Source organism: Oncorhynchus keta, chromosome 35, assembly GCF_023373465.1.
Source record: "Oncorhynchus keta strain PuntledgeMale-10-30-2019 chromosome 35, Oket_V2, whole genome shotgun sequence".
In the NCBI taxonomy this organism is placed as follows: domain Eukaryota; kingdom Metazoa; phylum Chordata; class Actinopteri; order Salmoniformes; family Salmonidae; genus Oncorhynchus; species Oncorhynchus keta.
This window is the reverse complement of record NC_068455.1, coordinates 70,106,458-70,129,502: the sequence shown is the minus strand read 5'-3', so window position 1 is coordinate 70,129,502 and position 23,045 is coordinate 70,106,458. Positions and strand designations below refer to the sequence as shown.

The 23,045-nt window shown below is 43.8% G+C and overlaps 2 protein-coding genes and 1 long non-coding RNA gene across 4 annotated transcripts; all 3 read left to right on the top strand.

The window, feature by feature from the left end:
- The first annotated feature begins 238 nt into the window (after positions 1–238).
- Positions 239–6,229, top strand: LOC118368938 (macrophage mannose receptor 1-like). 2 transcript variants are annotated; one of them, XM_052497502.1, is made up of 6 exons: positions 239–468; positions 613–667; positions 1,173–1,541; positions 3,643–3,984; positions 4,651–4,751; positions 5,055–6,229. In XM_052497502.1, exons 1-6 carry the CDS (start codon positions 439–441, stop codon positions 5,169–5,171), a joined length of 1,014 nt encoding a protein of 337 aa, XP_052353462.1. In that variant the 5' UTR covers positions 239–438; the 3' UTR covers positions 5,172–6,229. The 2 variants fall into 2 exon arrangements, with proteins under 2 accessions (XP_052353462.1, XP_052353463.1); XM_052497503.1 differs by having other exon boundaries at positions 244–468; positions 5,067–6,229.
- A 2,719-nt stretch (positions 6,230–8,948) lies between these two features.
- LOC127916155 (uncharacterized) lies at positions 8,949–10,572 on the top strand. Its single transcript, XR_008093639.1, has 3 exons — positions 8,949–9,217; positions 9,387–9,451; positions 10,015–10,572. It is a non-coding gene; the product is annotated as an uncharacterized LOC127916155 (long non-coding RNA).
- A 2,506-nt stretch (positions 10,573–13,078) lies between these two features.
- Positions 13,079–21,732, top strand: LOC127915520 (adenylate cyclase type 2-like). Its single transcript, XM_052495693.1, has 7 exons — positions 13,079–13,091; positions 14,436–14,496; positions 15,877–15,985; positions 16,827–16,939; positions 17,702–17,860; positions 18,140–18,296; positions 21,574–21,732. Exons 1-7 carry the CDS (start codon positions 13,079–13,081, stop codon positions 21,730–21,732), a joined length of 771 nt encoding a protein of 256 aa, XP_052351653.1.
- Positions 21,733–23,045: the final 1,313 nt, after the last annotated feature.

The window sequence follows — 23,045 nt, the reverse complement described above, 5'->3', positions numbered from 1 at the left end:
TCAGTATGTTGGCAACAGCCACTAAATGTTAGTGTTGGCTGTTAAACAGTCTGGCCTTGAGATAGAAGCTGTTTTTCAGAAGGGACATGAACAGTCAAAAAAATGCAAAAGACTAAAATGCAAAAGACTAACATGCAAAAGGCTAACGTAGAATGTATGCACACATGACTGTAAGTCGCTTTGGATAAAAGCGTCTGCTAAATGGCATTTATTATTATTATATTATTATTATTATTATTATTATTATAAAAGACTAACATGCAAAAGGCTAACACTACTCCTTTCACTATCTCTGTTGTGAACTGGTGGTACAGAGAATGGTGGCGTGTTCTTTAACACACTAAAACATGTGATAAACACAGAGATGAATAGGTGTACTGGCAACAACTTTATTCTGACAGGGATTATAGACAGTACTCCATTCAGAGAGAGATTCGGATGAACAGAGACTCCACTGAACTACATCAGGTAAGGACATTTCACCAGTACAGAGGAAAGCTAGCAGGTTTTCTTTACAAAAGTGATAACCACATAATTCATAAAATGTATCATATTTTAAGGGTGATGAGGATGAAACAATCATGTCTAAATGTATTCACCTTTGGTCTGTAGGTACAAGAGGTCTGTTATGTCATGGACAAGAAGGTGCTGGTCCTGTTTCTCTCTGGTCAGTGTCTTTATCAAGGTTTTGTTTTTAAATCCAGATTTGAGATTTTAAGTTGACAACATTTATCTGGCAGAATTTTCCATTTACAAGTATATTCACATATTGTGCTGGAATGGATATCTATAGGCTATAGTAGTTGTAAAATATAATCATTTGTTTGGTAAAAACATTTATATGTACAGGTATGCTGGTCAAAAAGTGAGCTGTTTGTTTGTCAGCGTCACACTGCATGGAGAGCACACCATGGCACAAAGCTCAATTGCAAGCCTGTTTATTCTTCTAACATTGCAAGACAGTCAAGTTTGATACCAAAGTCTCAAGATGTGACCTAGAATGTATTTATTAACTGTATTGAATTTGCATCAGGGATTTGGGTCCGATAGAAAAAAACAGCCCACTCCTCTCATAAAGGTCGTTATTGAACCAGTACTTCCAACATGTAGATAATGTTCCTCACATAGACACTACAGTGAAAATATGAATGAGATAATGGACTTCTCCACAGGGCTCTACACTCTCTCCTCATGCCTTGCTCATGAGTATCACTTTGTGAACATGAATAAGACCTGGACTGAAGCACAGAGATTCTGCAGAGAGAAGTACACTGACCTGGCTACCATAGAAAACATGGAGGATATGAAGAGGCTGATCAACACTGTAGACAGTGGTTATAATGGATCAGCCTGGATAGGGCTGCAGAAGGGAGAGTGGCAGTGGTCTCTGGCAGACAGAGATTACAGTCAGGGATATGTCAACTGGGAAGCGACCGAACCCAATAATGCCGGAGGGAAGGAGGACTGTGTATTTATGAGACGCAGTGGTCAATGGAATGATGCCCCGTGTAACTTTCAACATTTCTTCATCTGCAATGGCAGTAAGTAACCCTATTAGGAACACTGGTTCTTTCCATGACAGACTGACCAGGTGAATCCAGGTGAAAGATTTGATCCCTTATTGATGTCAATGGTAAAAATCCACGTCAATCGTTGTAGCTGAAGGGGAGGAGACAGGATAAAGAAGGATGTTTAAAGCCTTGAGACAGTTGAGGCATGGATTGTGTATGTGTGCCATTCACAGGTTGAACGGGAAAGACAAAAAATGTAAGTGCCTTTGAACAGGGTATGGTAGTAGGTGCCAGGTGTCAAGAACTGTGACGCTGCTGGGTTATTATTGCTCAACCGTTTCCCATGTGTATCAAGAATGGTTCACCGCCCAAAGGACATCCAGCCAACTTGACAAAACTGTGGGATGCATTGGAATCGCTGTTGAATGCTTTCGACACCTGAATCAATGTACACTGCTCAAAAAAATAAAAGGGAACACTTAAACAACACAATGTAACTCCAAGTCAATCACACTTCTGTGAAATCAAACTGTCCACTTAGGAAGCAACACTGATTGACAATAAATTTCACAAGCTATTGGGCGAATGGAATAGACAACAGGTGGAAACTATAGGCAATTAACAAGACACCCCCAATAAAGGAGTGGTTCTGCAGGTGGTGACCAGACCACTTCTCAGTTCCTATGCTTCCTGGCTGATGTTTTGGTCACTTTTGAAAGCTGGCGGTGCTTTCACTCTAGTGGTAGCATGAGACGGAGTCTACAACCCACACAAGTGGCTCAGGTAGTGCAGCTCATCCAGGATGGCACGTCAATGCGAGCTGTGGCAAGAAGGTTTGCTGTGTCTGTCAGCGTAGTGTCCAGAGCATGGAGGCGCTACCAGGAGACAGGCCAGTACATCAGGAGATGTGGAGAAGGCCGTAGGAGGGCAACAACCCAGCAGCAGGACCGCTACCTCTGCCTTTGTGCAAGGAGGAGCAGGAGGAGCACTGCCAGAGCCCTGCAAAATGACCTCCAGTAGGCCACAAATGTGCATGTGTCTGCTCAAACGGTCAGAAACAGACTCCATGAGGGTGGTATGAGGGCCCGATATCCAAAGGTGGGGGTTGTGCTTACAGCCCAACACCGTGCAGGACGTTTGGCATTTGCCAGAGAACACCAAGATTGGCAAATTCGCCACTGGCGCCCTGTGCTCTTCACAGATGAAAGCAGGTTCACACTGAGCACATGTGACAGTCTGGAGACGCCGTGGAGAACATTCTGCTGCCTGCAACATCCTCCAGCATGACCAGTTTGGCGGTGGGTCAGTGATGGTGTGGGGTGGCATTTCTTTGGGGGGCCGCACAGCCTTCCATGTGCTCGCCAGAGGTAGCCTGACTGCCATTAGGTACCGAGATGAGATCCTCAGACCCCTTGTGAGACCATATGCTGGTGCGATTGGCCCTGGGTTCCTCCTAATGCAAGACAATGCTAGACCTCATGTGGCTGGAGTGTGTCAGCAGTTCCTGCAAGAGGAAGGCATTGATGCTACGGACTGGCCCGCCCGTTCCCCAGACCTGAATCCAATTGAGCACATCTGGGACATCATGTCTCGCTCCATCCACCAACGCCACGTTGCACCACAGACTGTCCAGGAGTTGGCGGATGCCTAGTCCAGATCTGGGAGGAGATCCTCAGGAGACCATCCGCCACCTCATCAGGAGCATGTCCAGGCGTTGTAGGGAGGTCATACAGGCACGTGGAGACCACACACACTACTGAGCCTCATTTAGACTTGTTTTAAGGACATTACATCAACGTTGGATCAGTAGTGTGGTTTTACACTTTAATTTTGAGTGTGACTCCAAATCCAGACCTCCACGGGTTGATAAATTTGATTTCCATTGATCATTTTTGTGTGATTTTGTTGTAAGCACATTCAACTATATAAAGAAAAAAGTATTTCATAAGAATATTTAATTCATTCAGATCTAGGATGTGTTATTTTAGTGTTCCCTTTATTTTTTTGAGCAGTGTGTAATACATGTATATCAAAATATTCAGCAAATATCTGTTGATCTAGGAAATACAATACTGTAGTAGTTCCATCAGAATAACACCCAATCTGACTTAATGTCATACTTACATTACAGTGAACAATTCTAAGGAGTCTTTCCATTTCATTAATGAGGCTAAAACGTGGCACGAGGCGCAGAGTTACTGCAGGAAGTACTACACAGACCTGGCCAGTGTGAGGAACCAGACTCAGAACCATGAGGTAGTGACAGTGGCTGCTGCCAATGAAGGGTGGATCGGCCTGTTCAGAGACTCCTGGAAGTGGTCGGCCGGAAGTAACTCCTCATTCACATACTGGATAAACGAAAAGCCCAACAATTCCAAAGGAAATCAGGACTGTGCCTCGACAAGGTTGAATAACTTGGGAAGATGGGATGATATGCAGTGTTACATAAACAGTCCCTTCATTTGCTACGGTGGTGAGTTATGCTCCTTTTTTATCACATTCATCCTCAGTACACAAACACTGCTGAGAAGGATCTGTGTCTGTGTCTCTGTCCATGTGTGGTCCTAGGGCTCAGATCCTCTGGGAGATGAGAGGGACATGGAGAGGAAATCAATGGGAGCATACTTAAATTCATCCAGGACACCAGATAAGACAGGAGAATTTCGCCAGATAGGACAGACTGATCCAAGCCCCCCCCCCCCAGCACATAGATTATTGCAGGATAGATACTGGTTACTGAGATAGGACCAACTAGGCAGGATATAACCCCACCTACTTTACCAAAGCACAGCCCCCCACCACCACCAGAGGGATATCAACAGACCACCAACCTACTACCCTGAGACAAGGCCGAGTATAGCCCACAAAGATCTCCCCACCGCACAAGACCGAGGGGGAGAAAAACCAGACAGGACGGTCATGTCAGTGACTCAACCCACTCAAGTCAAGTATAGACTTAAAGGTTTAGACCGAGTCTGCGTCTCTCACATGGATCGGCAGGCCATTCCATAAAAATGTTGCTTTATAAGAGGAAGCCCTGCCTTCTGCTCTTTGCTTTGAAATTCTAGGGACAATGAGGAGGTCTGCATCTTGTATAGGTACATGCGGCTGTCTCTTTGTCTCCGTCTGTCTCTGTTAGCTCCAGTGAAGACACAGCAGGTGGTGAGAGTGAAGCTGACCCCAAAGGACCAGAACATGGACCTGACTGATCCTGCCATTCAGGAGGCCATCTTGCAGCAGGTGAATTTCACCTTCTCTTCCTCGTTGAAAAATTAGAGCCAGTTTAGTACAAGTGATAAAGGCTTACTGCAGTATCTGGCCATAATATATACCATTGACTACAGATGTAGTACCTGTCATCTATAACGACCATTACAAGTACAGTACATTTAAAACATATTATGCTATTGTTCATAATGTTTATTACCGCCTATGACTGATGCTATAATTTCTTATGTAGCTGTTATAAAGGCTTTATGAATGAGGAATACAGTAAAGTGTTAGCCAGTACTGGCTGCATAGTTGGTAGACTAGTCAGACTAGTTTGTGTTCCAGATAAGGAAAGAGCTGAGGGAGAAGGGGATTTCTGATGACGTCAAACTGAGATGGAAGGAGCAGACCGATGGAAAGATCTTCCACAAGGAAGAAAAGAAGAATTAAAGAGGAGAAACTCAACCGATATTAAGCTGGAACTGTAAATACCATTACAGTAGAGACTATGGGGACTTTTCTGACCAACATCCCATTGACAGCCCGACTAATCAAAACTCTGAAAACTAACCCTTACCGTGTCCCTAACGTTAACCAACCCCTAACCCTAACCTTAAGTAACCCCCTAACCCTGACCTTAACCCTAACCAACCCTCTAACCCTGACCTTTACCAAACCCCTAACCCTAACCTTAACCAACTCCCTAACCTTAACTAACCCCCTAACCCTGACCTTAAGTAACCCCCTAACCCTGACCTTAACCCTAACCAACTCTCTAACCCTGACCTTAACCAAACCCCTAACCCTAACCTTAACCAACCCCCTAACCCTAACCTTAACTAACCCCCTAACCCTGACCTTAACCCTAACCAACCCTCTAACCCTGACCTTAACCAAACCCCTAACCCTAACCTTATCCAACTCCCTAACCCTGACCTTAACCCTAACCTTAACCAATCCCTTAACCCTAACCTTAACCTCAGTTTAACCAATGCAGAAATTAAATATAGTCGTTCAAGTACCCTTCGTTTCTCCCAACTTTTATATATTAAAATAAAAACGTATATTCTTTGAATCCTGTTCTTTATACTCAGTAGCCAACAACCGTTACATATTAATACTGTCAAATTGCATCTGGATTGTTTTCACACTTATTGTTCAAACTATAATTCCAAGAAATATCTAAACGTTTCAGCTTTCTTGTTATTGATTCAATCTATTTCTTTTTCTTGTTGTTTCTAACTGTAAACAACTACTGTACCTTAACATGAAAGAGTGAGTTTGAATTTACATTGTCGGTTAAAGGGGAAATAGCTGTATCTCTGTTTTTTTCAGGTAGGTTTAACATAACAGTCCCCACAGGGAGAATATGTAAATGGTTGATTTTAAATCTAATTTGTTGATCAGTTGATTGATTGATTGCTTTATTATGTGATTGATTATGTATTGAATAATTATGGGATTTTAATATGTTTTACAGCATTAAAGATTATTTCATTGATAAGGTTTTACTGTGTATGTTTTTCTTCCTAGGATACACATGTGAAGTCATATAATCTACAGTTTACCTTGTGCATCTGTTGCCCTTGTTACACATTCAATGACTGGCTATATTTAGAAAATGTAACATTTAAGGAGAAATTACCTGATAATACAATTGTTTCTGACATGCAAGAAAACAGAATAAATTCTATTCTATTCAAGACATTTCATTACCTAGATCCTGATGATGTAGGACACTGTTGTGAAATTCATTCCATGGAGAGTTTTCACTCTTCCCTTGTAATTGATTCATCAATTAATGTCACTGATTATTTAGGATCTCCCCTCACCTGGTTGTCTAGGTCACAAATTGAAAGGAAAAAACAAAACCAGCAGACATTCGGCACTCCATGGATTGAGTTTGGCACCCATGATCTGGTAGGCATTCTATTCATTGCGATGATCTAGGACCGGTTAGTCAAGTTTGGGTAAGGAAAAAGAACTATTTCAGGAACCTTCCTGAAGAATAGGCAACACACAGAGAGAGAGAGAGAGAGAGAGAGAGAGACTCTCGATAGAGAGACAGAGAAAGAGAGAGAGATAGAGAGAGGAAGAAAGAGGTGAGGAGATCATGGTTTCTGCTTTTAATACCGAGGTTGACAAACTGTAGAAAATATTTATAACACTGGATTATTTGAAGAGTTAAACTTACTTTAAAACTTGAGTTATACTTACTATTATTTCTATGTTCAAGAAGAGGTCAGATAAAGATTGTCTGAGTGTTTTCTATCGACACATACTAATCATATGCATATACTATATTCCTGGCATGAGAAGCAGGGCGCTGAAATGTTGCGCGATTTTTAACAGAATGTTCGAAAAAGTAGAGGGTCGACTTAAGAGGTTAATGGGGAAATTGGAGGAGAGAGAAATGAGGGAGTTGCTGTGTTGGTGCTTTAAGCATGGAATTCGCCCGACGGAACGTGTCGGGGATTTGATGGCACCTGAGTTAGCACTCCATAATCGTCCTGAGGTGCGTGTTAGTCGGCTGGTGAAGTTGGTGCCAGCCTCACGCACCAGGCCTCCTGTGCACATCTCTAGCCATGCACGTCCTGTGCCAGCACTGCTCTCAAGATCTCCAGTACGCCTTCACGGTCTAGCCCATCCTGTGCCACCTCCACACCCCAGCCCTCCGGTAGCAGCTCCCCGCACCAGGCTTCCTGTGCGTGTCCTCGGTTCAGTTCCACCAGTGCCAGCACCACGCATCAGGCCTACAGTGCGCCTCGCCTCTCCAGCGCTGTCGGAGTCTCCCGCCTGTGTAGCGCTATCAGAGCCTTCCTCCTCTCCTGCGCTACTGGAATCTCCTGCCTGTTCAGCGCAGCTAGAGCCTTCTTCTTCTACAGAACTGCTGGAGTCTGTTCAGCGCAGCCAGAGCTGTCAGCCGGCATGGAGCAGTCAGAGCTGTCAGCCTGCATGGAGCAGCCAGAGCTGCAAGTCTACATGGAGCAGCCAGAGCTGTCAGTCTGCATGGAGCAGCCAGAGCTGTCAGTCTGCAAGGAGCTGTCAGTCTGTAAGGAGCTGTCAGTCTGCAAGGAGCTGCCAGTCTGCAAGGAGCTGCCAGTCTGCAAGGAGCTGCCAGTCTGCAAGGAGCTGTCAGTCTGCAAGGAGCTGCCAGTCTGCAAGGAGCAGCCAGAGCTGTCAGCCTGCATGGAGCAGCCAGAGCTGTCAGTCTGCATGGAGCAGCCAGAGCTGCCAGTCTGCAAGGAGCTGCCAGTCTGCACGGAGCTGCCAGTCTGCACGGAGCTGCCAGTCTGTAAGGAGCTGCCAGTCTGTAAGGAGCTGCCAGTCTGAAAGGAGCTGCCAGTCTGCACGAAGCCGCCAGAGCTGTCAGCCTACATGGTGCAGCCAGAGCCACCAGTCAGCGTGGAGCAGCCAGAGCCGCCAGTCAGCATGGAGCAGCCAGATCTTTCAGTCTGCCAGGATCCGCCAGTCAGCCAGACTCTTCCAGATCTGCCAGTCCGCCAGACTCTTCCAGATCTGCCAGTCAACCAGACTCTTCCAGATCTACCAGAACTGCCAGTCGGCCAGGATCCGCCAGTCAGCCAGGATCTGGTAGATCTATCTACCTGCCTGAGCTTCCTCTCACTCCCGAGCTTTCTCTCACTCCCGAGCTTTCTCTCACTCCCGAGCTTTCTCTCACTCCCGAGCTTTCTCTCACTCCCGAGCTTTCTCTCACTCCCGAGCTTCCCCTCAGTCCCGAGCTGCCTCAGTCCCGAGCTGCTCCTCAGTCAAGTGGGGTTCTGGGTGAGGACTACTAGGCCATGGTCGGCGGCGAGGGTGGACTATCTAGGGACGCGAGGAGAGGGGACAAAGACATTGACTGAGTGGGGTCCACGTCCCGCGCCGGAGCCGCCACCATGGACAGATGCCCACCCGGACCCTCCCTGTTGTTTTGAGGTGCGTTCGGGAGTCCGCACCTTAGGGGGGGGTTCTGTCACGCCCTGGTCGAAGTATTTTGTGTTTATCTTCATGTTTGGGTCAGGCCAGGGTGTGGCATGGGGTTTTTGTATTGTGGTGTGTTTTGTCTTGGGGTTTTGGTATGTATTGGGATTGTAGCTAGTGGGGTGATCTAGCAAAGTCTATGGCTGTCTGGAGTGGTTCTCAATCAGAGGCAGGTGTTTATCGTTGTCTCTGATTGGGAACCATATTTAGGCAGCCATATTCTTTGGTTGGTTTGTGGGTGATCGTCCTTAGTGTCCTTGTTCCTGTCTGTGTTAGTTTTCACTAGTATAGGCTGTTTCGGTTTTCGTTACATTCTTTGTTTTGTAGTGTTTGTATTTTAGATTCGTGTTACTTTTTTGTTCATTAAACATGCATCGCAATCTACACGTTGCGTTTTGGTTGGACTCTCCTTCACCACACCTAGAAAACCGTTACACTTGGTATCAAAGGAAGTCATCTGTTCATGCTCTCTTCCCAGTGTAGCCTGGTGTCACTACGGGAACATAGACAAGGTAAGATACCCAGATGTAAACGTTTATTTAGGCCTAAAATATTATTTGAAATGTGGAAACGGCTTTTCGTGTCATTTGTTTTTTTGTCATTTGTGTTACATATTATTTGAACTGTAGTTTTTGTTCATTTGTTTACAATTCTCCTCATCCACATATTGGTCTTTGACAGAGAGAGAGAAAGAGAGAGAATAAGAGGGAGAGAGAGAGACCTCGGCCTAAACATCAGCACCACAGGTAACTTACACAAAGCTGTGAACAATCTGAGAGACAAGGCAAGAAGGGCCTTCTATGCCATCAAAAGGAACATACAATTAGATTTAGGATCTGGCTAAAAATACTTAAATCAGTTATAGTGTCACTACATATAGAACACATTGCCTTTTATGGTTGTAAGTTCTGGGGTCCACACACCAACTAAAAATTCACAAAATGGGACAAACACCAAATTGGAAAAATATCCTCCTGGTAAGCATAAATGGTTACCATAGCAGAAGGGGTTAATGTTATAGCATTATGGTCTGGTTAGCACTGGTTGGCATATTAGACGTGGTTATAGCATTTGGGCCCGGTTAGCATTAGTAGTTATGGTTAGCATTATTTAGCACTGAGGATTATGTGTGTGTGTGGGGGGGTTGTAGTTTTAATCTCTATCGATTTTGGCAGAGAAGTTCCTCCCTTTCCACATGGATTTACAGTCAGTCATCCAAGGAAGACAACATCATGATTGTAAAATATCAAAGTTACTCAGAGAACCTGAATGGACTATGCCCTGACTCTGTCCCTCCTTTGTCCTTCAGTATCCCTGGCAACAAGGACGGGGATGCAGGATTGAACCACCATGCAAGACAGCCCTTATGGATACTTGGTCGTTGGGGGAAACAGGACTGGAGACACGAACAGGACTGGTAGTGGGTTCGCTTGTGGTGGAGACAGGGAAGACGGAGACAAGGGAAGAGACGAGAGAGACAAGCCTGGAGCTGACAGATTTGTCCAGCAGCACAACAGACAATGCTGACTCTAGAGAATGTCTGATTGCAGAGGAAGAAGAGGATGGTGACAGCAAGAAAAGGAAGGACATCACAGTGAAAACAAACATTTGGTATCAGGACTCACAGTAATGACATCAGAGATGAGGTCAGCGGAGATTCCAAGAGCCAATCAGTACACAGTGAGCCTCGTGTCTATAGAGTTGGGCATGGCTAGGGTGGAGCTAGCCCCAGAACCACTCAAGGCCCAATTGCCTTTCAAAGAATCTCTGGAGCCCCACCCCCTGGTGATAACTATGGCACGGAATTCAAACCAAACACTGTGAAAATTCAATGTGGATGCAGTTGCTTGCGAACGTATTCACCCCCCTTGGCATTTTTCCTATTTTGTTGCCTTACAGCCTGGAATTAAAATTCATTTTTTGGGAGTTTGTATCATTTTATTTACACAACATGCCTACCGCTTTGAAGATGCAAAATACTTTTTATTGTGAAACAAACTTGAGCATGCATTACTATTCACCCCCCTCCCCCCAAAGTCAATACTTTGTAGAGCCACCTTTTGCAGCAATTAACGCAAAAAGTCTCTTGAGTTATGTTTCTATAAACTTGGCACATCTAGCCACTGGGAATTTTGCCAATTCTTCAAGGCAAAACTGCTCCATCTCCATCAAGTTGGATGGGTTCCGCTGGTGTACAGCAATCTTTAAGTCATACCACAGATTCTCAATTGGATTGAGGTCTGAGCTTTGACTAGGCCATTCCAAGACATTTAAATATTTCCCCTTAAACCACTTGAGTGTTGCTTTAGCAGAACCTCCGTCCCAGTCTCATATCTCTGGAAGACTGAAACAGGTTTCCCTCATGAATTTCCCTGTATTTATGGCCATCCATCCCCACAGGTGTTTTCTTATTTTTTTTTATTTAAGCAATGCCATTTTTCTGGCCACACTTCCATAAATCCCAACTCTGTGGAGTGTACGGCTTAAAGTGGTCCTATGGAAAGACACTCCAATCTCTGCAATGGAGCTTTGCATCTCCATCAGGGCTATCTTTGGTCTCTTTGTTGCCTCTCTGATTCATGCCCTCCTTGCCCGGTCCGTGAGTTTTGGAGGGCGGCCCTCTCTTGGCAGGTTTGTTGGGGTGTCATATTCTTTTCATTTTTTTAATAATGGATTTAATGGTGCTCCAAGGGATGTTCAAAGTTTGGGATATTTTTTTGTAACCCAACCCTGATCTGTACTTCTCCACAACTTTGGAGAGCTCCTTGGTCTTCGTGGTGCCCCTTGCTTAGTGGTGTTGCCTTTCAGAACAGGTGTATATATATATATATATATATATATATATATATATATATATATATATACTGAGATCATGTGACAGATCATGTGACACTTAGATTGCACACAGTTTAACTTTATTTAACAAATTGTGTGACTTCTGAAGGTAATTGGTTGCTCCTGATCTTATTTAGAGGCTTCATAGCAAAAGGGGTGAATACATATACACGCACCACTTTTCTGTTTTGAATTTTTTGAAATTTTTTGAAACATGTTATTTTTTTCACTCCAATTCACCTAGTTTGTGTATGTCCATTACATGAAATCCAAATAAAAATCCATTTAAATTACAGGTTGTAATGCAACAAAATAGGATAAATGCCAAGGGGGATGAATACTTTTGCAAGGCACTGTAAATGCACTGCCAGTCCTGACGATGATGAATTCATCAGACTTTAACAATGGCGCCTTGAAATGAAAAACAAATCCCTACAATCACAACTTTAATCTAGCCGTGATGGACTACACAACAAACCTCTGCAGCCATAACCACGACAACAACACAACCCCTGACGACACTTCCAGAACAGCTAATTCCATCCCTGTGAACCAATCAGACCCTGCACCCGACATCACATGAGACAACACTCCGCACCTCAGAGAGGGTGGACGGTCTTCACAGAAGAGTGTAGCAGAGGGGGTGTGCTGCTGCTACAGAGATGTACACAAGGCATTCATAAGGTGTGTATGATTTGGACATTTTAAATCCAGGGATGAAACCCTGGTCTCCGGTGGGGGGAAGCAGTGGCCTGTTAGCCCTCGACCACAGCTCTCTGTAGGTGGAAGGAGGATGATTATAGCCACACAGAATCCTATGGTCAGCATCAGTCCAAGCTGGTGTCTCCTCCAGACATCTTATGAGAGGAAATAATGGAAACATTACCTTGGTGTCAATAACAGCGAAGGCTGAGTTAATTTGATACAATTGACGATTTCCATAAATAGGAAGAATAAACAAACAATAGAAATGTCCAACAATTACCATTTAAATCTTCCCAATGGAGACTAGGGTTCAATCAGTGTGTCCACCCTTCCCACTGTTTCTCCCACTAGCCACAGTCTCCCCACTTGATTTTCTTACTTTATTTCAATAAAGGACATATTAGGTGTTTAGGTGGGTTGATACAATTATTTGCAGCAATTTGAAATTGTCATAAATATGAAAAATAAACTCTGCACTATCTATTTCAAATGTGTATAGTGTGTATAGTGTCGTTGGATTACGCAAGTGTGTGTTTATTTTTCATATTTATGACAATTTTAAATTGATCTACAACATGGAGGAGCTCTCTTGCTTGAAGTGTTGTGTATTAAATGTATCTTTATATGAATTATATTTCAATTCATATGGTTTTATCTAAATCTTTCTCTATCTTTCCCTCTCTCCCCCTCCCCCTCTGTCCTTTTCTCTCTCCCTCTACAGGTAGCATTCTTCCAGTTTATGTCTCTGTGTGTGTACATGGTGCAGCCCCTGTCCCTAGCCTGGGCCTTAATGGTGGGCATAGAGACCAGAGTGTCACACATTATCATCATAGATGACCACCATTAGTGGGTTGCCTTCCGAACAAGTCGAAAGAGATCAAATTAACCCCACTCCCCTCAATTCTGCTAGCAAACATGAAATCTTTGGACAATAAAATGGACAAGTTATTGGGAAGAATAAACTACCAACGAGACATTAGAAACTGTAACATCTTCTGCTTCACAGAGTCGTGGCTGAACGACAACAATATCAACATACAACTGGCTGGTTATACAATGTACCGGCAGGATAGAACAGCGGCGTCTGGTAAGACAAGGGGCGACGGTCTATGTATTTTAGTATTCAACAGCTGGTGCATGATATCTAAGGAAGTCTCGAGCTATTTCTCGAGCTATTATTCGCCTGAGGTAGAGTTTCTCATGATAAACTGCGGGCCACACTACGTACCGATAGAGTTTTTATCTATATTCTTTGTAGCTGTTTGCATACCACCACAGTCCGTGGCTGGCACAAAGATAGCATTGATTGAGATGTATTCCCGCCATAAGCAAACAAGAAAATGCTCACCCAGAGGCGGCGCTCCTAGTAGCCGGGGACTTTAATGCAGGGAAACTTAAATCAGTTTTACCAAATTTCTATCAGCATGTTAAATGTGCAACCAGAGGGAAAGAACTCTGGACCACCTACACTCCACACACAGAGACGCATACAAAGCTCTCCCTCGCCCTCCATTTGGCAAATCTGACCATAATTCCATCCTCCTGATTCATGTTTACAAGCAAAAATTAAAGCAGGAAGTACCAGTGACTCGCTCAATACGGAAGTGGTCAGATGAAGAAGATGCTAAGCTACAGGACTGTTATGCTATCACAGACTGGAATATGTTCCGGGATTCCTCCAATGACATTGAGGAGTACACCACATCGATGACATCATCCCCACAGTGACAGTACATACATACCCCAACCAGAAGCCATGGATTACAGGCAGCATCCACACTGAGCTAAAGGCTAGAGCTGCCGCTTCCAAGGAGCGGGACTCTAAACCGGAAGATTATAAGAAATGGTCAATACAGTACTAAGATCGAGTCTACACTCTGATGCTTGTCAGATGTGGCAGGGCCTGCAAACCATTGCAGATTACAAAGGGAAGCACGGCCGAGAGCTGCCCAGTGACACAAGCCTACCAGACGAGCTAAACTACTTCTATGCTCGCTTTGAGTCAAATAACACTAAAACATGCACGAGAGCACCATCTGTACCGGAAGACTGTGTGATCACGCTCTCCGCAGCCGATGTGAGCAAGACCTTTACACAGGTCAACATTCACAAGGCCGCAGGGCCAGACAGATTACCAGGATGTGTACTGTGGGCATGCGCTGAAGACCGAGATCATCAAATGACTGGCAGAGAATAAAGACAAAGGACAGAACTTCCACAGTCTGTACATCCGTCAACACAAAGACGTCAGGTCAGGAAATGTGTCTGTACATCCATCAACACAAAGACGTCAGGTCAGGAAATGTGTCTGTACATCCATCAACACAAAGATGTCAGGTCAGGAAATGTGTCTGTACATCCGTCAACACAAAGACGTCAGGTCAGGAAATGTGTCTGTATATCCGTCAACACAAAGACGTCAGGTCAGGAAATGTGTCTGTACATCCGTCAACACAAAGACGTCAGGTCAGGAAATGTGTCTGTATATCCATCAACACAAAGACGTCAGGTCAGGAAATGTGTCTGTACATCCGTCAACACAAAGACGTCAGGTCAGGAAATGTGTCTGTACATCCGTCAACACAAAGACGTCAGGTCAGGAAATGTGTCTGTACATCCATCAACACAAAGACGTCAGGTCAGGAAATGTGTCTGTACATCCGTCAACACAAAGACGTCAGGTCAGGAAATGTGTCTGTATATCCATCAACACAAAGACGTCAGGTCAGGAAATGTGTCTGTACAACCGTCAACACAAAGACATCAGGTCAGGAAATGTGTCTGTATATCCATCAACACAAAGACGTCAGGTCAGGAAATGTGTCTGTATATCCATCAACACAAAGACGTCAGGTCAGGAAATGTGTCTGTATATCCATCAACACAAAGACGTCAGGTCAGGAAATGTGTCTGTACATCCATCAACACAAAGACGTCAGGTCAGGAAATGTGTCTGTATATCCGTCAACACAAAGACGTCAGGTCAGGAAATGTGTCTGTACATCCATCAACACAAAGACGTCAGGTCAGGAAATGTGTCTGTACATCCATCAACACAAAGACGTCAGGTCAGGAAATGTGTCTGTATATCCATCAACACAAAGACGTCAGGTCAGGAAATGTGTCTGTATATCCATCAACACAAAGACATCAGGTCAGGAAATGTGTCTGTACATCCATCAACACAAAGACGTCAGGTCAGTCTTGTCCTGGAGGCAGCTCTGCAGAGTGGTCACTATCTTGTTTAGCCACAAAGTCATAAAATCTGATTTTAAGTCGCTCTGGATAAGAGCGTCTGCTAAATGACTTAAATGTAAATGTAAATGTTAAATCTACAGTAACCCTAGCATTAACCCTAACCTCAACCACACTGCTAACCTTATACCTAATCCTAACCTTAAATTATCTTTTTTTTTTTTTTTTTTTTACTATTTATGATATAGCCAATTCTGACTTCGCAGCTTGCAGATTTAGCGGAAAGATTCATCCCAATAAACTTCAACTGCTTTTTTGGGGAAGTTGCTCTCATCTTCCCAATGATCTGTTACTTTGGCCAGCACACCTAAATACTATCAGAGGACCGAGCAGAGTCACATTGATTCCCCTACTGTATCTTCTTGGCTCGGTGTAGTATTCTGTATTCTGCCATCGTGGGGTTTACTAAGCTGGCCACCTGTTCTCCAGAGGAGCTGGTGAGAGTCCTCAACAAACTCTTCAGCAGGTTGGATGACATTGCCAAGGTGATATATCATTTCAACAACAGCTGAATAGATCCCGATGGCGTACGCTCACTCAAACATCATCACATACTACTCAGGGTACCGTGTAAAAACTCTCCTTCACTGACTCTCTAACTCTTTCTTTATCTCTTTATCTCTCTCTCCCCTCTACCTTCCCTCCCTCTCCCCTCTCCCCTAGTCTCCGTCCCCCTCTCTCTCCCGTCCTCTTCTCCCCCTCACTGTCACGCCTTGGTCTTAGTGTTTTGTGTTTTCGTTGATTGTTTGGTCAGGCCAGGGTGTGACATGGGTTTTTTTTTTTGTATTTCGTATTGGGGTTTTGTAGTTATTGGGATTGCGGCTGAGTAGGGGTGTTGTATGGGCTTGGCTGCCTGAGGCGGTTCTCAATCAGAGTCAGGTGATTCTCGTTGTCTCTGATTGGGAACCGTATTTAGGTAGCCTGGGTTTCGCTTTGTATTTCGTGGGTGATTGTTCCTGTCTCTGTGTAGTGTTCACCAGATAGGCTGCAATTAGATTTCTCGTTCCGTTTGTTGTTTTTGTATTTATTTTAAGTTATTTCATGTATCGCTATCTTCTACATTAAAGACATGAGTAACCACCACGCTGCATTTCGGTCCGACTCTCTTTCTACAAACGAAAAACGCCGTTACACTCACTCCCTCCCTGCCTAAATCTCTGGATCACTCTCACCCCTCCCTCTCTCCCTCTCCGCCCCTCTCCCTTCTTCTCTCTCTCTACTTCCCTCTCTTTCTTTCTCTCCCTCCCTCACGTCCTCCTTACCTCCTGCCCTCTGTTTCCCTCCCACCCTTACACCCTCCTTATCTCTCTCTCTATCTCTCTCCAGAAGAATGAGTGTTTGTGTATCAAGATCCTGTGTGACTGTTACTACTGTGTGTCCGGTCTGCCAAACACCATCCCCACCCATGCTCGGAACTGTGTTCAGATGGGGCTTTATATGTCATTCTGCCAACCTACCATTCACTGCTCTTCATCACCTCTCACATACCATGCTCTCTCCTTCATCTGTATCTGTATCTGCCTGTCATTCAACTCCATCTATCACCTCCATGTATGACCTCCATGTATGACCTCCATGTATGATCTCCATGTATCACCTCCATGTATCACCTCCATCTATCACCTCCATGTATGACCTCCATGTATCACCTCCATGTATCACCTCCATGTATGACTTCCATGTATGACCTCCATGTATGACCTCCATGTATGACCTCCATGTATGACTTCCATGTATGACCTCCATGTATCGCCTCCATGTATCACCTCCATGTATCACCTCCATGTATCACCTCCATGTATGATCTCCATGTATCACCTCCATGTATCACCTCCATGTATCGCCTCCATGTATCACCTCCATATATGACCTCCATGTATCACCTCCATGTATCGCCAAATCCCCGAGCTGACAAGGTAAAAACATGTCGTTCTGCTCCTGAACAAGACAGTTAACACACTGTTCCTAGGCTGTCATTGAAAATAAGAATTGATTCTTAACTGACTTGCCTAGTTAAATAAAGGTAAAAATATATATACAGTATAAATCTGTATCATGTAGATAAATCAATCATTTATCTCAATCACTAATCTACTTTCCCTATTAATTATTTTATTGGCTCTGTTTCTGATAAATCAACTTGTCTCGCTGGCAATGCAGAAATAATTTACAAATAATTTAACCTTGTCATATCTCTGTAGTAAACTACGGGAGGCTACAGGTGTGGAGATCAGTATGAGAGTGGGCGTGCACTCCGGCAACATTCTCTGTGGCTTAATTGGTCTACAGAAGTGGCAGTACGATGTCTGTTCACATGATGTGACCCTGGCCAATCATATGGAGTCTGGGGGCATGCCAGGGTAAGGAACCAGGAAGCTGATGTGTTTGTTTTACGAACTGTTATAAAGGTGTAATAAGCTTTTTAAGACATGTCTCATACTGTACCTGGGTTAAATACCCATGTGGTATGTGTGTGTTATGATAGCTTTATGCAAGTGTGTCTTCAGGTGGGCACAACGTTACAGATCATTCAGACAGAAATTTCTTAGGTAGTACAGATATGATTGTTTACCATACAGAATACGGTGTTGTTTCAGTTCTATTCAGTACTATTCTAACTGCAATGTTTCCCACCCAAGGCGTGTCCACATCACAGAGGAGAAACTGGGTCACTTAGCTGGGGCATACCAAGTGGACACTGACGGGGGGAGCTGGGACTTTCTGCTAAAGGGGAGGAAAACCTACCTGGTGGTCGACCCACATAAGGAAGTGACGACCTCTAAGAAGAAGGAAGAGGTGTCTGCAATGTGCATGTTTTAGAACCTGTTGTTGTGTGTATTGATGTGTTTATGTACAGTACCAGTCAAAAGTTTGGACACACCTACTCATTCAAGGGTTTTTCTTTATTTTTACTATTTTATTACATTGCAGAATAATAGTGAAAAGATCGAAACTATGAAATAACACATGGAATCTTGTAGGAACCAAGAAATATTCTTCAAAGTAGCCACCTTTTTGCCTTGACAGCTTTGCACACTCTTGGCAATCTCTCAACCAGCTTCATGAGGAATGCTTTTCCAACAGTCTTGAAGGAGGTGTGTTTTTGTTGAAAAACAAATAATAATCCCACTAAGCGCAAACCAGATGGGATGGCATATCGCTGCAGAATACTGTAGTAGCCATGCTGGTTAAGTGTGCCTTGAATTCTAAATAAATCACTGACAGTGTCACCAGCAAAGCACCCCCACACCATCACACCTCCCCCTCCATGCTTCACGGTGGGAAATACACATGTGGAGATCATCATCATTCACCTACTCTGTGTCTCACAAAAACATGGTGGTTCAAACCAAAGGACAGATTTCCACCGGGCTATTGTCCAATGCTCGTGTTTCTTGGCCCAAGCAAGTCTCTTGTTATTGGTGTCCTTTAGTAGTGGTTTCTTACAGCAATTCGACTATGAAGGCCTGATTCACGCAGTCTCCTCTGAACAGTTGATGATGAGATACGTCTGTTACTTGAACTCTGTGAAGCATTGATTCGGGCTGCAATCTAAGGTGCAGTTAACTCCAATGAATTCATCCTCTGCAGCAGAATTAACGCTGGGTCTTCCTTTCCTGTGGTGGTCCTCATGAGAGCCAGTTTCATCATAGCGTTTGATGGTTTTTGCGACTGCACTTAAAGAAACTTTCAAAGTTCTTAAAATTTTCCGGATTGACTGAACTTCATGTCTTAAGGTAATGATAGACTGTCGTTTCTCTTTGCTTATTTGTGCTGTTCTTGCCATAATATGGACTTGGTCTTTTACCAAGCACACGCATACTGGAATTCACAAACAAACACACACACACACTTTAACTCACTGTATTTTTCTCTCTATAGCTCTTTTTACCTGGATACAACCGTACGTACAACTCCTACGACAAAACACCACTACATAACCTCCTCCTATACACTGTCCCTATGAGTACCTCCTCAATCCATCAAGCAATCAACCAGTCAATTCATCAATTATAACCTTACCTGAGACATGAACACTTTCATTAGCCCCCTGAGGAAATACCTAGGCTTTAGCTCAGTAGGCTAACCTAACACACAGTTGTGGCCTGAAGACGACCCAGGTTTGTCATAAGGTGCTTAATATCTAGTCTAATATCAGTCACTGGTGATCACTCTTTTTCTCCCCCCTCATCAGATCTTTTTCAGAGCTGATCTGATTGGTCAAAAAGACCAATTAGTGGAAAAAAAGAATCCGAATTGGGCTGTGTGAACGCAGCCATAGAGAGAGAGACACACACACACACACGTTGCTCTACAATGACACCAAGTAAGAGTGAATAACAGGTAGTAACATAGAAACACACACCTTTAGCAACAGCTTTCATCAAAGCCACTTCAGTATCACGTAACCTCATACAGAGTATCTCATTACATTAGTCAACGAAGCCTGAGGCGGTGTTATCTCCTTGGCCCTTTGTTTAAGCTGCGTGAACAAATAGAGGTAAAATGATAGCTTAGTAGGGTAGCCTAGTGATTAGAATGTTGGACTAGTAACTGGAAGGTTGCAAGTTCAAACCCCTGAGCTGACAAGGTACAAATCTGTCGTTCTGCCCCTGAACAGGCAGTTAACCCACTGTTCCTAGGCTGTCATTGAAAATAAGAATTTGTTCTTAACTGACTTGCCTAGTTAAATAAAGGTTTGAAAAAAAATACTATTGTCTGGGTTCCACCATCTGGACTCACAGTGACAGACAAAAGGCATGAAACTCAAACCAGGGTTGAGTCAGACATGTGTGTCCAGTTTGTGGAACCCCCTCTCTCCTTCCCTCTCCCTCACTCTCTCTCTCAGGAAAGTGAGTTTGAATATGTTTTTTAAAAGACTGACATCACAGAGGGGGAGAGAGAACAAGGGAAAGACGGATTATTACATGGTGGCTCAAAGTGTGTGTTTGTATTTCCCCAGGCCTGGAGTCCTAAAGGACCCTAAGATCATGGCTGGAGTTTTGTTGTTCATCTTCTATTACACCTGTCTGGTCATACGTGCATGCGTGCTTGTCACTGTCACGACTTCCGGCGTTCGGTGGTTGACGTCACCGGCTTTCTAGCCATCGCCGCTCCACTTTTCATTTATCCATTTGTTTTGTCTTGTTTTACACACCTGGTTAACATTTCCCAATCACACTGCATGTATTCATTCTTCTGTTCCCCCTCATGTCTTTGTGTGATATTGTTTGTGTGTTACGTGTTTTGTAACGTTAACGTTTTTTGATGCAGCTGCGTCCGTCTGTAATCTTTCTCCTGTAATAAACAATTCTCTGCTCTCCTGCACCTGACTTCACCAAAAGTATGCACATGCCTGACAGTCACACCCATGCCTTTCTGCGTTCATGTGTGTGTATGTGTGTGTGTGTGCGCGCACATGCAAGTGTGTAGCTGTACTGTATGCGTTTGTGTTTTAATTGTGTTTGTTTAAACCGTGTGTGTGTGTTTTAATTGTGTTTGTTTAAACCGCGTGTGTGTGTTTTTTTAACTGTGTGTGCGTTCTTCAGGTGAACTGGGCTGTCGTGTGTTCCTGCTGGAGCAGTGTTTAGGACAGAGAGAGATGAGATGGAGAACATTAACAAATTACTACTGCAGAATGTCCTGCCCCTTCATGTAGCATCTAAATTTTGTTGACAGCGGTTTAGACATTAATGGCTGTGTGTTGAGTTATTTTGAGGGGACAGCAAATTTACACAGTTATACAAGCTGCACACTCATTACTTTACATTGTTGCAAAGTGTCATTTCTTCAGTGTTGTCACATGAAAAGATATACTCAAATATTTACAAAAATGTGAGGGGTGTACCCACTTTTGTGATATATTGTAAATAGCTCTGTTCTGCCTCACTGGGTCGAATTCAAATACTTACAAAAAAAATATGCTCTTACTTACTCTCTTCCCTGAGGTAGTCAGGGATCTGTATGTGATTGGATGAGAGAAAGAAAGGTCACTTATCATGTCATTTTTTTTTACCAATCAAATCTTGTCAATGAGTGGAAGTGTTCTCTTGTTCTCTGTCTCCCTCTGTAGGGCTCTGATGTGTCCTACAGCCATGTGCGCAGCATGGTAGAGTTTGCCATCGCTCTGAAGAAGAACCTGGAGTCCATCAACCAACACTCCTTCAACAGCTTCAAACTACGAATTGTTGAGTCTGTCTGGCTGGCTGGCCAGTGGGACAAGGAAATATGACTCATTTAATCTTTACTCGATTCCTTGTCGTCTCTCCTTGCCTGATTCTCAAAATGTATTGGAGAAGAAAGTCAGAGGGAAGGGACCTTCTCCTTCAGTAAGGTTGAGGATGCACAGAATCAAGGAAAGACTAAAAGAGATTGAGCCTTAACTTTGTAACCATCACCCCATTCCAACTCACGTTCTAATGTTCTCTTTAAAATGGATAAACCATGGGCCAAACCACAGTATGATATCTGGGGGAACTTTGTGTGTGTGTGTGTGTGTGTGTGTGTGTGTGTGTGTGTGTGTGCGTGTGTGTGTGTGTGTGTGTGTGTGTGTGTGTGTGTGTGTGTGTGTGTGTGTGTGTGTGTGTGTGTGTGTGTGCGTGCGTGCGTGCGTGCGCCTGCCTGCCTGCCTGCCTGCCTGCCTGCCTGCCTGCGTGTATGCGAACGAGAGAGAGAGAGAGAGAGAGAGATAGAGAGAGAGAGAGAGAGAGAGAGAGAGAGATAGAGAGAGAGATATCCCACTACAGGTGGAGTGACTAAGAGAGGAGTCACCACCGGCAAGGGGGAATTCAACACCGACTGACCAATCAGCTCCTCTGTTCTGACCTCTCCAAACAATCATCAACACTCACCCGACCAAACAATTTTGTGTTAGAAATGCCTGCGTCGATTTCTGGTTCCAGTAGGTTCCTTTCTGTTTTCTGAAGACGTTAAACCACAATCCAGACTGTTGGCGATAATTTGTGATAATTTAAGAAATGACATTGAAAGGGCCTTCTTGGGAAATGACAGAGTATATAGAAATTCTAGATTGGTTCCCTTAATGGGATGTTTGAAATAAGTGGTGCTGCATATAATAAGCATGGTGTTATGTTACTGCAAAGGATGGGGAGGTTCTGGCCAGTAGGCTTCTCTGCCAAAGGTATTGAAACATTCACACATAGCTACACCTTTTTGAATCCATCTGCTGCCACTTTAGTGGCCTGAGAATGCAATATAACTTTTGATAATTTAATTATTTGTTTGGTACTGAGTTTGTATTAAAGAGATTAATATGTGTTGTCTATTCTGAACTACTTTATAATAAAAGCATGCTTGACTATAAATGAATGCACATAAAAATTAACTAAGATGTGGGAGATTTTGTAATTACTTCTAAGCGACCAAATTCTTTAAATACTGTTAGTGCATTACTACTTTAGTAAGATGATAATAATGTGTAGCCTATTAGTTCGTACTCATAAAGTGTCATGAAGCTCAAAGAACCAGGCCTACCTTTTTATTCTCGATACTTCAGTTTCGAATGAACTGAGAGCTGTGGAATTT

What these genes read in the sequence shown, in the direction of transcription:
- LOC118368938 (XM_052497502.1), top strand. Translation starts at nt 439, where the DNA reads ATGAACAGAGACTCCACTGAACTACATCAG. An exon ending in TTTCTTCATCTGCAATGGCA is followed by an intron (nt 1,542 to 3,642) that starts GTAAGTAACCCT and finishes CTTACATTACAG; the next exon opens with TGAACAATTCTAAGGAGTCT. An exon ending in TCCCTTCATTTGCTACGGTG is followed by an intron (nt 3,985 to 4,650) that starts GTGAGTTATGCT and finishes TGTCTCTGTTAG; the next exon opens with CTCCAGTGAAGACACAGCAG.
- LOC127915520 (XM_052495693.1), top strand. An exon ending in CGTCAACACAAAGACGTCAG is followed by an intron (nt 14,497 to 15,876) that starts GTCAGGAAATGT and finishes GGCTCGGTGTAG; the next exon opens with TATTCTGTATTCTGCCATCG. An exon ending in GTTCAGATGGGGCTTTATAT is followed by an intron (nt 16,940 to 17,701) that starts GTCATTCTGCCA and finishes ATATCTCTGTAG; the next exon opens with TAAACTACGGGAGGCTACAG.